Source organism: Pelecanus crispus, chromosome 14 (assembly GCF_030463565.1).
Source record: "Pelecanus crispus isolate bPelCri1 chromosome 14, bPelCri1.pri, whole genome shotgun sequence".
Classification (NCBI taxonomy): Eukaryota; Metazoa; Chordata; class Aves; order Pelecaniformes; family Pelecanidae; genus Pelecanus; species Pelecanus crispus.
The window spans coordinates 12,988,065-13,002,976 of record NC_134656.1 but is presented as its reverse complement, the minus strand read 5'-3'; the positions used below and the strand labels follow the sequence as shown (position 1 = coordinate 13,002,976).

General features: G+C 45.7%; 1 protein-coding gene across 1 annotated transcript in view; it reads right to left on the bottom strand.

Moving 5' to 3' along the window:
* Positions 1-271: 271 nt before the first annotated feature.
* The window catches only part of RIMS4 (regulating synaptic membrane exocytosis 4), a 52,698-nt gene continuing 38,057 nt past the window's right edge, over positions 272-14,912 (bottom strand). Inside the window, exons 3-6 of the mRNA XM_075721263.1 lie at positions 3,597-3,709; positions 2,699-2,800; positions 2,304-2,443; positions 272-490 (exon numbers count right to left, since the gene is read on the bottom strand). Of these exons, the coding sequence (XP_075577378.1) occupies positions 272-490; positions 2,304-2,443; positions 2,699-2,800; positions 3,597-3,709 (574 nt within the window). The remainder of the gene's footprint in view (positions 491-2,303; positions 2,444-2,698; positions 2,801-3,596; positions 3,710-14,912) is intronic.

The window sequence follows — 14,912 nt, the reverse complement described above, 5'->3', positions numbered from 1 at the left end:
ACAAGGGTCCAAGAATGACAGCGAGAGAAGTGAAACAAGAGGTGTATGTCTAATTTGACAACTAGGACTCATGCCCCATGGCACCTCCTCCTTGGATGGAGAGGGAACAGTGCCCTCCCCCTTGTCTTCTGTCTAAGGTCACTGGTTTATCCTCCTCTTCCAGCTCCACAAGAACTGATTGAACATGCATTGCACTTGAGGTCAGAGTTCCAGCAAACAAAACCTTGACAGCATGTTTAAAAAACAAAAGCAGTTCCCCCTTCCTTACTCACTAAGACCTGTCACAGCAGGGTCCCACTGTGCTCTCCAGGGAAAGCTGTGAGGACTGACGCAGGAGCGGGCCTGTAGTGGGATCTACCATTGAGGAGGTTGGGAAGAGCTTGTACCAGCCAATTGCTAAAGTTGACAAATCCAGTTCTTCCAGGAGAACCCTGGCGACTCCCATGAAGTGCTTGCGCTCCATGCGTCCATAGTTTCCCCAGACTATCACCTTAGGAACAACAGAGGGGAGCACAGTTAATCCTCCAACTTGCACACTTGCTTGGGAAGCACAAGTCTGATTGATCAGACTTCTTCCTACTCCTTCAGCTTCCCAGGGCTTTACTACAGTCCGAGAAGAACAGAAAGGTTTATACTACCAACAGGTGACATGAAGCTCTGGCTGATGATTTACTTTTTTTTTTAAGCACAGTTTTACAAATCCTAATGTTATCAGACCTTTTTTTGCCCCCATGGAAAAGAGTTGAATGCACATGTGGATGAGACACCGTTCTGCTGTTCTACCTGCTGGGCAGGGCCAGCACATACACAAAGTATCCCTGGAGCTGCAGTTCCAACACCTGCACGTAAAACCTGGTCCTGGCACAGTAACTGGCCTTGGACACAACAAAAGGTGGCCTGTGGGAAAAGGGCAGGAAGGACTCCTGAACTGGAAAAATACACCAACAAAAAAAGGTGGGCAATAGCTTGGGTCAAGAGCCAACAGTTTGAGGAAAAGAGCCTGTCTTAACTTCTGCATTCGGAGCTTGTGACACAAGGCAGATGGTGACGAGGCACAGCTACTCACCTGGAGAAAGGGCAGGAGCCAAGTGCTGGCAAGCAGGACCGGTGACATAAGGGGTACACATGGAGTGGCATGCAGGGGAAGCAGAACAGACTGCCGAGAAAGGCTTGCAGACGCAGAGGAAGGTCTAATGAAAGAGAGCTGGCAGATGAGCAGGGAAAGCTGAATCACGCTTATGACACAATAGAGACCAGTGGGTGGAACAACAGATGTAGTGAGGGTCATGGGCTCAGGCATGCTGGAGGTCTGCACGTGACCAAGTGGCCCTACGTGGCTCAAGGCAAAGGTGACAACTGACTCCAGAGCGAGTCCATGTTCTGAAGAGGAGAGGATAAGCACAATGGGTTATGACGGTGACTGGCTAATCCTGACAGCTTCTTTCCCTAGGCTCTGAATAACCAGAACATTACAATTTTCTGTAAAATGAGGTAGGAGAGACAACGAATGTCAATTAAAAGACAAAAATTAACACTCTAGGTAAGCATGAGATGGAGCAAGCCAGTGCAGAAAGTTGGTTTGGTGGCACAGCCACCCATTTCAGTCAAAAATTTGCAGTCTCGTTGCAACAGGGGAAAATGCTTCTCATGAAGGTAAATGAGGAAGAGTTCACTAATGAGAAGGACCCAGCAGGTTAGGTGGCAATTCATATGCCAGTGGAGGTAAGCAATAGAACTCACAGATTAATTACATCAGTATTACCAGTGGATTTTAGCCAGGCTTTATTGGATGGAAATGATTTAGGTATGAATTAACAATGCAAATCACTCTTTGCTCTGGAAACATAGGTACAGAATTGAAAATATGAGTATGGCAGAAAATGTGTGGCAGTAAAAGAAAAGAGGTAGAAAAAGGTAGGGTATGTTACTGGGTGATGGCCAAAGCAGAGTGCTCTGAATACATATAAACACAGAAGACAACCTGTGCTGCAAGATTGTTTAGCATCTATAGGTACAACCCATCTCCTAACTGGGTGGGAAAAAAAAGAATTAAAAAAATAAAAATCAACCTTTTCCCAGTAGGCACTCATGTTACCTGGCAGGGTGTCAAATAATAATCAGTTTGAGTATGAAAAAAAGGTTTTCCTTTCCATTTGTTACATTCAGATCAAGTGCATTTGGTACAATGAAAACATTGGCTTTCTCTCATCTATGCTAATTATCCAGATCCCTTGCCAGACTTAATATCTTCCAGCAGAGGTGGAAGAGAGAGATTGGGCAGACCTCAGACTTGCTCATCTTACCTGTAATACTTTGCCCTGGGGGCTCTCAGCAAACAGTAACACCTGATTGTACAGAGGGTCTAATGATTTGCGAGCCACTTTTGTCTTCTTTTTCGCAATGCACACGCCATTCTCTAGCAGGTAAGCTTTGATGTAAGCAGCTGGAAAAAATAAATACAGTCAAATATGAAAAAATCTTCATACTCACTTTAGAAAAGACAGAGTGCCATGTCTCAGGTATTTCTACAGAAGGCATTTACAGCAGTAAAAGATTTGCTCAAACAGCCTTTTTTTCAATACCGCATACAGACTGCTTATTTCTGCAGAAGCCAAGGGGAATTAACATTTTTCCTATTCACAAGCATCACAGGAGGCTGCGGCTCAGTGAATTAGTTTAGGAGGTCAAAGCATACTACCTGGCAGTGTTTTGGAGCCGGGTTTTGGTGTCAGTCCTCGAGCCTGAATGATATCCACTTCTAGCTGCCCATTTCGCTCTTGCAAGCCAATTTCCACATCCCCTAAACCAAAATGTCAAAATAGAAGATTTTCAAAACAATACATCTGTGGGCTAATAAAATGTTAAAAAAAAAAAAAAAAAATTTGTGTCACGCCTGATACAAACTGTAGGCCCTGAGTGCCTGATCTCCTCCTGTGTTACTGTGGAGCAGCTCTGCAGTGATTCAAGCCCACATTTTCAAAAGCAATCTCTGATGTCAGCCCTCTAACATGGCTTTGGTGACTCAGTTTCATACTCTTCAGCGGCAGCTAGCCTCTCATCTCTCCCAAACTGAAGCACCTAGAATTGCAGGCTGCTTTGGAAAATGCAATTATTGTGGACCATAAGAAAATCTTTACAGAGCCTGGTGGGCCTTAGAGAGCAAGGAAAACACAATCATAGAATCGTTTAGGTTGGAAAAGACCTTTAAGATCATCCAGTCCAGCCATTAACCTACACTACAAAATCCACACTAAACCAATCAAGGGTAGACTAGACTAAACCATGTCCCAAAGTGCCACATCTACCCGTTTTTTGAACATTTCCAGGGATGGCGACTCCACCACCTCTCTGGGCAGCAGTTTCAGGATATTAGCTGTGTTTTACCTACTCTATGCCTTTCAGATCTGACAGTGGAAAGCATAAAGCTGGTGTTCTCCTACTAATGCTGCGTTCACTGCAATCAGCAAAACCTTTCAGCCAAGCTTACTTGATTTAACAGAGAAACGGAGCAGGGGAGTGGTAGATTATTAGGTGGCTTGTAAGAGTGGTCTGTTCAAGATTAAATTAAAGCCACCTAACATCTTTGTGTTCCTTACCCATCGAGGTGGTGGCCAAGGTCTGACGCCCAACAAATTGTGCAGGGCCCATGCTCCCCAGGAAGTCACTAAACTGTCCAGCTGATGCCAGATGGACTCCACTGAAATTCAAGCTGCAAAAGAAATTGATTTTGGCAAGTAGTTAATTTGCTTTTTGAAGCAACCCAAATTTAATACATCTTTGAAATTAATGACGTCTACAGAAGTCTTGTTCCCTTGCAAAACTCACTGATTTCCAGGTAGTTTAGATACATAGAATCCATTTAAAATCCTCTTCCTCATACAACACCCCCCACCCCCCCATAACAGTTGCAGTCACCAGTTGGTTAATACTTGTTTATCTATAACTGCCTGTAAGGCAAAATCTCTACCATCTCAGGTTCATACGCAGCCAGTCAATTTTTCTAGGCAGCATTATAATCTAAGTAGCTTCCTGGCTTATCTTACAGAATCTCTCTTGTTAGCTGTCCCTTCCCAATCCTCCTTTCTGGGGAGGAAATAATGCATCTAGAGCAGCAGTTAAAAGTGAGACGAGGGGTGCTGGCATCAATCCCCTTGGGACTCAATTCCCTATTTATTTCTCACACACACAGAGCAATAGATGTCCTTCTTGACCAGAGGACCCCATTTCCTACTGCTCAACTCAAGAAGCACCCATCACATCCACTGTGTGGTTTTCATACCTGCTTCCACGACCGGCCTGAAGCAATCATGAAGAGGACCTGAACACTGCTGGAAGGCTAAAGGTACAACACCCTCAAACACCAGCAATGCCTCTGCCACAGTCACTGCAGCAAGCTGTCAGGGGGACACAGTCCCCAAATCTCTTCACCAGGCACCTGAGGCTGGTCTACAGCATGGCTACAGGTGCTGGTCACTGCACTGGACATGGGTGAAGCAACGCGAAAGTGTCAGACCCTGTGGTACACTGATACAAATCAAGGTTTATCCAGTTGTACCCTGATTTACACAGCTGTATCACACATTGTGGGAAAACTTGCTGTCCCACTTGCTGTGAATGGTTAAGGAGGAGGCTTGAGGCCACCATCTGACACTGATTTTTGTCCTACAGGCATCTGCCAAACCAAATCACAGCTGCTGAAACACATTAGGAGCTTTGTGCCAGGGTACCCATGCTACCACACTGGGTTTTGCACTCTGCCTCTGGGGAAGCTGCTGTACGCCAAAGTCAGGCACAGTTACAAACCTCCTGCGCTTTTCCAAACATCTTTGGTGGGAGACAATTACCCACATCATGACACAGCTCCCTGCTGCCCCAAATTAGTTTCTTAGAAAGGATGCCATGAGGAGGCTGCATGTTTGGTACAAGCAAAGCCCAAGAGGAACCCTGCCTGTGGGGCGGGCTGGGGACCGCAGGCTCTCACACAGTCTGAGTCAGCCACAAAGATTCATTGATTCCCCGCTGCAAGCCAGTTACATTTAAAAGACATTAAAAAAAAAAAAATGTTTTTTTAAACCCTATTCAGCCAGAAGAATGTTAATTTCAGGTTGGGATTTCAGCTCTCATTAGCTATTTGCAGACCTGGTCTCAGCCCCACAGGAATATTTATTTATTCATATGAAGAATGAGGAAGCCAGCACACACACCTCAGCATCTTGCCACACATGGGACTGAAGAGGACATGTCACTAGTGCATGTTCTCATGACAGGTTCATGGGGTGGCTCAGCTCACTGTGACGGGGGCACCGAATTAAATGACCAGACTTTTCCACGGAGCACTGCACCTCCCCTCTCCGCTGACCAGACTCTTTGAGACACCCAGTTATCGCTGCTACACAGGGAGCTGCTGAGCCTTCAGCACAGAAAAAGCCTGACCTTGAACTCTTTATAAATGTCACCTTTGAGAAAATGGATGAGGGAGAAGGGTGCCTTAGCGTCCTGGAAGACAGGCTTGGGATGGGCTCTGCACAGGGTAGATTTTCCCTGGTTCGTTGTTTTTTCACCCTGCATCCACTGTTTGCACAAGCACTCCAGGTGATATTTTGAGATAGAACAGAAACAGCAAGATTTATAACTGGTATTAATTGCAGAGAAGGCTTAAGTCTTTTCTCAGTTTTCAGTGTCACTGACTCCTCAGATGCATAAGGCGCATCCCGAGTGCCACTGTCCATCCCGGGGACAGAGGCAGCGTGGGGCCGCACTCTGCTCCCTGTGGGTACGCAACCCCATCACCGAGCTGGCATCTGCCAGCCCCAATGGGGCAGACCTCTCTGGGGAGCAGCACCCCAAGCACACGACCAGGGCAGAGATGCTGGATGTGTAGCAAGGCTGCTGAGGACAGACTGTGCACAGAGACATCTCCAGGGCTGGTAAATCTGCAGGGACAGGGACATGTGATGGGGAAAGCAGGGGAAGGGGGAGCTCAGAGCCAGACAGGCTTTATCATGCTCATGATTTGCCTATAAAAGGAGGGAAGAAGTGAGTCCTGGTGCACACAAAGACCCACGAGACTCCTTGAGCCTGCTGGCTCAGGCATTTTGAGCCACCCATACAGAGTCAAAAAAGGATGAAAACTAGTGCTCAGAGAACCCAAAATAGTTCAAGAAAAAGGAGACCTGACAGAGAAAGACAGAAGATTCAGCAGGAGATGAATGGACCATCAGCCAGAAAGTAAATGTTTTCTTTATTCTCTTCAACTCATGGAAGATAAATGGGCCGAGCTCAGGTCTCACTCCTACCCTGTGGAGTATGTGACCTGAACGAGCATGTAAATAAAAACCTGGCAAGACAACTCATGGCTGTTCAGGGAAATGTTCACTGCTGTGCTCTAAACATATGCTTGGGCTCATTAACAAGATGCCTGGGACCAGGACAGCAGAGGGGAAACCCAGGACTGATTGAAGCCTAGCACTGCAAGAGCCTGCAGCACACCCAGAACCAGGTTTCAGAGCAATCCCTCTCCGGTGTGAAGTCCAGACACGTTGCTGCAGTGGGGACACAAAGCTGGGAGAAGACCACCCACAGAAATTCCACTTGCTGCAGGACAGCAAAGAAGAGAGACCCTTCTGGCCCCTGAATACCCAAAATAATTCACAAAACCTGCCACAGGAAACCATTTCCCCTTACTTGCTGGAGAGAGAATCATGTCAAAGGCTGATGCCAAGTATTTGTCTGTGCTTGATACATGTGTGGAGACAAACCACCCGTGCTCTCACACACCAGCTCACCCCTCCTTTGGGCAACACTGCTGGCAAAGGCTCTGCCCAGCAGCTGGGGCAGCTCAGGATAAAATAAAAGCACCTGCTAATGGAGTAGCTGATGCTGCAGCCTGCATCAATGATACAGAGCAAAATAGCAGGAGAGCATGAAGAACAGCATTAAAAAGCACAAGAACAAGAGCTGTTGGGCTAAAGATGAGCCAATGGCTACTGGAAGTGTTTACAGCAAAGCAAACGTTGCTGTTATCTCCACACAGATTCAGAAGTCAGAGGGCTCGGGATGACCTTGAAACAGTGAATGCTCCTCAGTGCAAATTACAGCAAGAGGGCAGCGCATTGCTGCAGGGACACCAGGGCTACGCTGCAACTGTGGACCCTCGCAAGGAGAGCAGTGGAGCTGCTGCTCGAATGAAGCTGTTGCTGCTTTGTAGCACTGAGGCTGATCTTGAGAGGAACAGCAGAAGCCCACTTAAATACACTGGCCAAGGTCAAGACTTCAGCAGTTTGGATAACAGCCTTAGTTAATAGGTTTACTAGCACTATATGAAACTGAGTATTAGGTTAGACAGTTAATGTTCCCCGTTGTTGTTATATTTGACTGGGAAGGGAAGACATAGGGAATAAATTCTTTAATAGATTACGCCATTACCTGGTGGGACTGGCTGCTACATTGCACAAAGGCTGACCTTTTGCAGTGCTGCTTTATTAGACATTAGAAGCAGCAGCTCTAAATCAGGCTCCCTGGCTTTCACCAGTTCCTGGACATACATTTGGGTATTGCCAATAACCCTGGAATGGAAATAATTTCTGTCTGGAAAAAATCATAACCTACCTCCAAGAAAGCCATTGCTTCTCCCTTGAAAGGAGAGGGAAGGGGAAAATAAAACTGCAGAAATTTAGTATGAATGTGAATTAAAACCAGCAGGAACCATTTAGCTGCATCAGCCAAATTTAGGATACTCAAATCCAGCTCAGTGAGCTCTGTCTGTCAAGCGCTTGGAGAGAAGCTGTGATGCCAAGGTGACGGGGCCCATGTATGGTGTGATTTTTAGATTGGTGGGACAGACCTTCCCCATTCACTCACTGGCTTTTCCTACAGCTGAAGCAGGGAGGAAAAGAGTTCCAAGGACCACTGTGACTTCTTTCAGGTCTTTAAATGCAGCCCTGGTGCTCCTAAGAGCCCTCCCCGGCTGCTATGCCACATGCTGCACACTCAGCCAACTTTTCCTGCCTGACCTCTGAAGAAACTGAGCCATTTCTCACCTGCTCTTAATCCAGCAACCAGCTCTCCAGCTGAACCACCACAGGCTGGATGTGCTGACCTCCTCCCATTGCCAAACATGCCTCTCCCTATTAAGGGGAGAAATTGCTACAACCTGGTTATCACCAATACGAGATGTCTTTCTTTTTATTTCAATCTAAAAAGAAGTGCTAAAAATAGCTGGAAGAATAAAGTGAGAGCATTTTGCAGCTGACTTGCAAATAGCAGCTGTCATAACCAGCAGTGCCCTGGGGACTGGGGCTGCAGCAGGACCATCTCGTGCTGATGAACAGCCACACACAGAGAAGATTAACAGGTGACACTTGTCAGCCTTTTGTCTAAAGGACACAAATCCTCCACTGAGCAAGGGCAGCACAGCCTTTTGAACTGTAAAGAGAAATTAACTCTCTCTTCTCTGGCCCTCTGCTTTCACTAATTATGATTCATGTGCTCTGCTTTGCCACAGCTGAATGAGAATGCTTTTAATGAAGTTAAACATTATGGGTTTTGCTGTGGAATTGGTTTTAAGTTGAACATGACTCTCTTATTGACCTGAAGGCACAGAGAGAGTACAGGGAGGTCAGTGACACCTCTAGGGTGTCAAGGACAAACAAAGGACATTTTGCTGGAGGACCCACAGAACATAGCTAGCCCTTGGCTGCAGGTGAGGAAAGCAGAGCAGGGGCAGCAGCAGGATGACACTCTGGAGGCTACCAATCCTGGGGTCTCCAAGGCCACCAATGCAAAGTAGCATCAGCAGAAACCTGCATGAACATTACTTTTTTTTTTTTGCACAGGTACCAGTTCCACTCCAAGGCTCAGCACAGGCTGCAGAACCCATTTCAGACACATGGATAAAATACCCATTTCTAAGGCCAAGCTGTCCTGGCACACCAGCCAGCTAGCATGGATGCCTCCACACCGTGCTGAAGGCATCACAGCATGGACACACCTTGGGACAGCAAGGGACAACTGCTCTTGTTGCAGTCATTTGGACACCCGCGAGAGGGAGACAAGACCACACGGACACCGGCCTGCGAGGTTACAGCTGGCAGGCAGAGCCCGGAGCCCAGCCCAGCAGTTCCAAGCAATGCCCGTATGCAATCCCCATGCAGAACATGTACCTAATTACCATTCCCAGCCTTATGAAAAAGGTGACTGCATAAACAATTTATTTATTTTGTGACATGTTTATATTATATGCAGAATAAAACTGTGTGTTCACCCATTCGTAGGAACCGTGTGCTCAAACTGGGGCTGAGATTGCCTAGATGTTCTTCTTTTTAAATACAACATTGTCGTGGCTTAGCCCCAGCCAGCAGCTCAGCACCACGCAGCCGCTCGCTCACTCCCCCTACCCCAATGGGATGGGGGAGAGAATCGGAGGAGTAAGAGTGAGAAACACTCCTGGGTTGACATAAGAACAGTTTACTAGTTGAAATAAAGTAAAATAGTAATGATAATAATAACAATATAATAATGATAATAATAATAATAATATACAAAGCAAGTGATGCACAATGCAATTGCTCACCACCTGCTGACCGATACCCAGACAGTTCCCAAGCAGCGATCGCTGCTCCCCGGCCAATCTCCCCCAGTTTATATACCGAGCATGACGTCATATGGTATGGAATAACCCTTTAGTCAGTTTGGATCAACTATTCTGGCTGTGCCCCCTCCCAGTTTCTTGTGCACCTGGCAGAGCATGGGAAGCTGAAAAGTCCTTGACTAGCATAAGCAGTACTCAGCAACAACTAAAAACATCAGCATGTTATCAACATTCTTCTCCTACTAAATCCAAAACACAGCACTATGCCCGCTGCTAGGAAGAAAATTAACTCTATCCCAGCCGAAACCAGGACAAACATTCATAATCCCGATTATTTAGGAAATCCATGTGGCAGTCTCTGAAGACTGTGCTCCCACATTGCACATTGTAGGTCAGGGCATATGAAATATGTCCTCTGTAGTGTAATTTAAAAGTGGCTTAAAGGCTTTTTGCCAGCTGCTTGCTTCTCTGCTCTTTCAAGGTAGCAGCATTTCCTGACCTACCCATTGCAAAGATCTGCGCCCTTCCTCTCCACATGCAAAGCATCATGCAGTTGGTTCCTTCACAGCAAGGCTACTGCTCTTCATACATACTTGGATGGAGAACTAGCTTTTCAAAGTTCACTTGTAAACTGATCAGGATTTGAGTGCCTAGATGGACAATGCTGATTGCAATATGAAATGGTATAAAGAAAATTCAGAGCACCTGCGCTAATCCCTCTCATACCACTTATGTGACTCCGCTCAGCCTCTTCTGCACACCACCCGTTGTTCACCGCACATTAGCATGCAGAGCATGTAACAGCACAGACACATTTAGGGAAAATGTATCATTAATTTCTTTTCCTGTCCATGCGGAGTTTGTCTGACCTCTTTTCTAAATCTATTTTTAAATTGCTTCTGGGACTCTGTATGCCAGGTATGCCATAATGCTGCTGCAAGCGTCTGCAGAATCAGCTTGTCAAAACCTTGCAAACCTCGCAGGAAATATGGTAAGGAGGCATCTCCACAGGTCACCCAGTCCACACCCAGGTCCCCAGGCTGGAGCAGCTTTATTTACGCCATTCGTGACAGCTGCTTGTCTAACCCATTCTTAAAATCCCTCCCTAGAAAATTTATTCCTGTGTTTTGCTTTACTTTTTCCTTCCAAATCTTATTCCAGTCCTTCCTCTTTGCACATCAGTCCTCAACACCATTTGTGAGTTATCAGTTCGAAGCACAGACCAGCATATTTCCTTTGCCTGCAATACAGTACTTTTTAATCCTATCTTACATGACTTGGGGACTGGTCTCGATTGTACCAACTTGTAATGGCCACTGCCGTGGTTTAGCTCCAGCCAGCAGCTAAGCACCATGCAGCTGCTCGCTCACTCCCCCTGCCCCGGTGTGATGGGGGAGAAAATCAGAGGAGTAGGAGTAAGAAAACTCCTGGGTTGAGATAAGAACAGTTTAATAGTTGAAATCAAGTAAAATAGTAATGATAATAATAACAATATTATAATAATAATAATAATACACAAAGCAAGTGATGCACAATGCAATTGCTCACCACCTGCCAACTGATACCCAGACAGTTCCCAAGCAGTGATCCCTGCCCCCCAGACAGCTCCCCCCAGTTTATATACTGAGCATCACGCTGTATGGTATGGAATAGCCCTTTGCTCAGTTTGGATCAACTATTCTGGCTGTGCCCCCTCCCAGTTTCTTGTGCACCTGGCAGATCATTGGAAGCTGAAAAGTGCTTGACTAGCATAAGCAGTACTTAGCAACAACTAAAACATGGGTGTGTTATCACCATTATTCTCATACTAAATCCAAAACACAGCACTATGCCTGCTACTAGGAAGAAAATTAACTCTATCCCAGCCGAAACCAGGACAGCCACACACTGGCTGCTATGTCTGTGCTGAAGAAACACAGAGCAAGGTATTCATCTCCTGCTCCCTTCACAGGCTGGGTGTAACACCCTTTTGTTGAGGAGCTCTGTCAAGAAGAGGGTATTCTGAGAAGACTTTGTCCCCCCTTGGACCAAATCCCCGTTACTGCCTCTCTATTACCTTGCACATCCTGACTTTTGCAGGGCTGTATTGCTCTACTGCTGTGGGTTCAGCCAGGTGGGGTAGCAGTGAAGCCAGATAGCTTCAACACAGCCCCCACCTCCCCTGGCACACCCAGAGAACATCTATTTTCAGAAGATAGCGTTTTGTCTTGTGCTTTTCATGGATTTATTCACACAACCGCCTATTTGCCATCAACTCAAGCCTTTAGAAGCAATACACTCTTTAAGAGGTGCTCTACTGTGTCTAGTATGTACATGGGATGTGTTTGGGCCCAGGGTTCAGAAATTATTGTTCTGCTCTTGTAAATATTTTCTAAAAGACTTTCTTTGGTCCTCTTAGCACACAAAGTTGCAATTAATAAGCAACTCGCCTAAACACAGCCATGCAACTGAATGGCTTGATTTGCAGAGCTGAACTAACAAATTTGCTGCACGTCTACATCTAATGCATAGCTAAGTTCTCCAGCTCTGTCTTTAAAAAACAGGGACAGCAACACATACTTCCTCCATCCAGAAAAAAGCCAGGGATGGAAGTCTCCTCTGAGACTGATAACATATTTGACAGTTATTTGATTTGAGCATTAAAAAAACCCATCAGAACTCCAATTTCAGGGAGCAAGAACGTACTGTGTAACAATCACACTCATCCATATTGCATGTTAAGGTCTTTTAAATTGCATCTTACATGCAGAAGCCAAGTAGATATCTATCAGCTAAGGAAGAAGGCAGAAGTGGTTAGTTAACTGCCACTGCCCCTATCTTTATGGTGCACAGGAACTACTAATGCAATACACATCTAACTACACTGTCAGGGGATTGGGCACACAGCCCCTTATCCTGTCAAAGTCAATGTGAATGCTGCAGGAGCCTTCACTTCGGCTGGAAAGGTTTTATATGAGCATCTATCCCTGCAGGACCCAAACCCAACCTAACCCCACTGACTGCACACCTCTCTTCTGCCAGGCAATATCCCCATCTCTGCCTCTCGACAAGCTCTGCTTCTCTCCTGGCCACTCCACTTTCTGTAATATTTTTAGCTCTGTGACGTGCTGTCTTATGCGCTATAACACGCTGTACTCCGCTCGTGTATCCGATTCCCTCTGCTGTATGAATTCTGCCACCTAAACGGAGCTATAAAAAATATGAAGTGAGTTATGTACAAAGACCTCCCCCATTCCCTTCCCCACCTTACCAGGCTAGCTCCATTTTTAGCAATCACAAGTCATCTCAGACGCACTGAATAAAAGATAGCTACCTGCCTTCAGAGAGCAATTTTGTCTGTTCCCAAGAGGTTGCTGAAGGTGGGATTCACTGTATTTACTGCTGTAACTACAGCTCTCAAGGTCACATCCTCTCTGAGCTGTGCTGGTCAAGCTTAACAGCACAAAAAGATGTGCTGTTGCTGAACAGGCTAACTAATTTCTTGACGTATTACAGAAACAATCTCCATGCCTTTCCTGGTTTCCATCTCAAAAGGCCTTGACTTCTTATAGCCTGAACTGTATTAACAACACATTTCATTACATTTTTTAAAAGGACTTAGTTAAAAGGAGAGCCCTAAAGATAATTTGCTATAAAAGAGTCTAGAAGTCCCCTGGCTTTGGATACCAAAAGAGGGACATTCAGTGAATAGCTATGATGTGAATCTCCTGAATGGTGCGTTTAGGAATCAAGTCTTTTGGTAATTCTTGAATGACGATGGATAATTTTTGGTGAAGGAAAGTGAATTTTCACATGGCCATATATAGTTACAAGCCAGGCCAGTATTTTCTCCAGCTTCCTTTTAGTTACTGCTCCATAGCAAAGCAGAGAAGGGCAGTTAGCTCTCCTAGCCTAAGTCCCAGCATTGGTTCACATCAGCCCTGTACGCACAGATTTGAGAACTGGTACAATCCATAGCTTGCAGAAAAAGCGTGAGACAGAACAAAGCCAAGAGGCACGAGATGGCTGCATTCTGCCTCCAGCCTCCATCACAACGGTGGCTTCAGGCAGGACTCAGGCTGGTGCTGCCCTCATGATGGGAAAAGAGGCGATATGGCTAATAACAAGGTGCTTCCTTGCTGGACAGGCAGACTCATCTCAGATAATACAAGAAAAAAATTCTCTGAGTCTTTGCTAGTCATTACCTGCTGTGCTTTTCTAAGGTAAAAATCACCTTAGCTCTCCACAACTTAATCATCTCAGCAGTAGCCAGCAAGAACAAAAAAGCCGATGAGTACCACTTAATAGGGACTATGACAGCTAGCAGTCTTTTGTTCCAGGTCCATTTTTGTCTTTCTGCTCCATTTTCAGAAAGAAAAGTGGTTGGCAGGAATAAGTTACATGTAAGTCCAGAATCTATTGCTTTCTGAATATTGTACATTGTCTCATGCAGCTGCAGCAAAACCCAGCCAAAACAAGATGTAGGTTGTGCAAGAGCCAGGATGGAGCTGGAGATCTCTGTTGAACTGCAAGGGTTTGTTTATGAGTTATTCCTATATTCAGAATTTTATCCTTGCAGTAATCTTGGTGTCCTGAGACTACCCAGTAAGCACTTGCTACAGTGGGTAACTGTCCTCTCATGCAGATTTTCCTTCTTACATAGAAGAAAATTCTCACTGCTGTAAAGATTTGCAACCAGTACTAAGATTGGTCTGGATGAATTATGAATGGAAACATCTGTGTGCATGAAAGCACAACCAACCCGTCAGCAGCAGACCTGGCCTCTGACGACAGGAGGAGGACAACAAAGTTAGAGAGCACATCGCTTCCATAGCCTGTCTGAATGCAGACTGTAGCCATAAAGATTCCCCAAATAAGGAAACAAAAAGGCAGGAGTACTGCTTAAGATCCATGGAAGCCAAAAAAAGCAAGACCCTGAGGTCAAAGATCACCCCATAACAACAGGCGAGTCCTAGAAAGTAGAAAAAACTGTCCAAGAGCCAGTCTGTTGTGAGGAACGACTCAGAAGACTTGGTGAAGGCTTGACAGATGGTGCCCCCGGCCCTCCCTGTAGCACACACCGAGCCTGGCTACAGCACCTGGATGCACAAGGCTTGGCACCTGCACAGGGCCATGAGAGCACGAGTGAGTGAATCCTAGAAGTGTGAATGACTGAAAACAGTCTTGTTTAGAATAAATATTAACTTTCCCTTCTTTAAGGTCTCACATTGAGTTTTATTATATTAATTTCCTACACTGGTGCACAACCACTGTGCAGTATAAAAGCTGGGTAATATAGCTGGGGGACTTTTTGTACAGCAAAAAATTAAATGGAGCAGTGTGT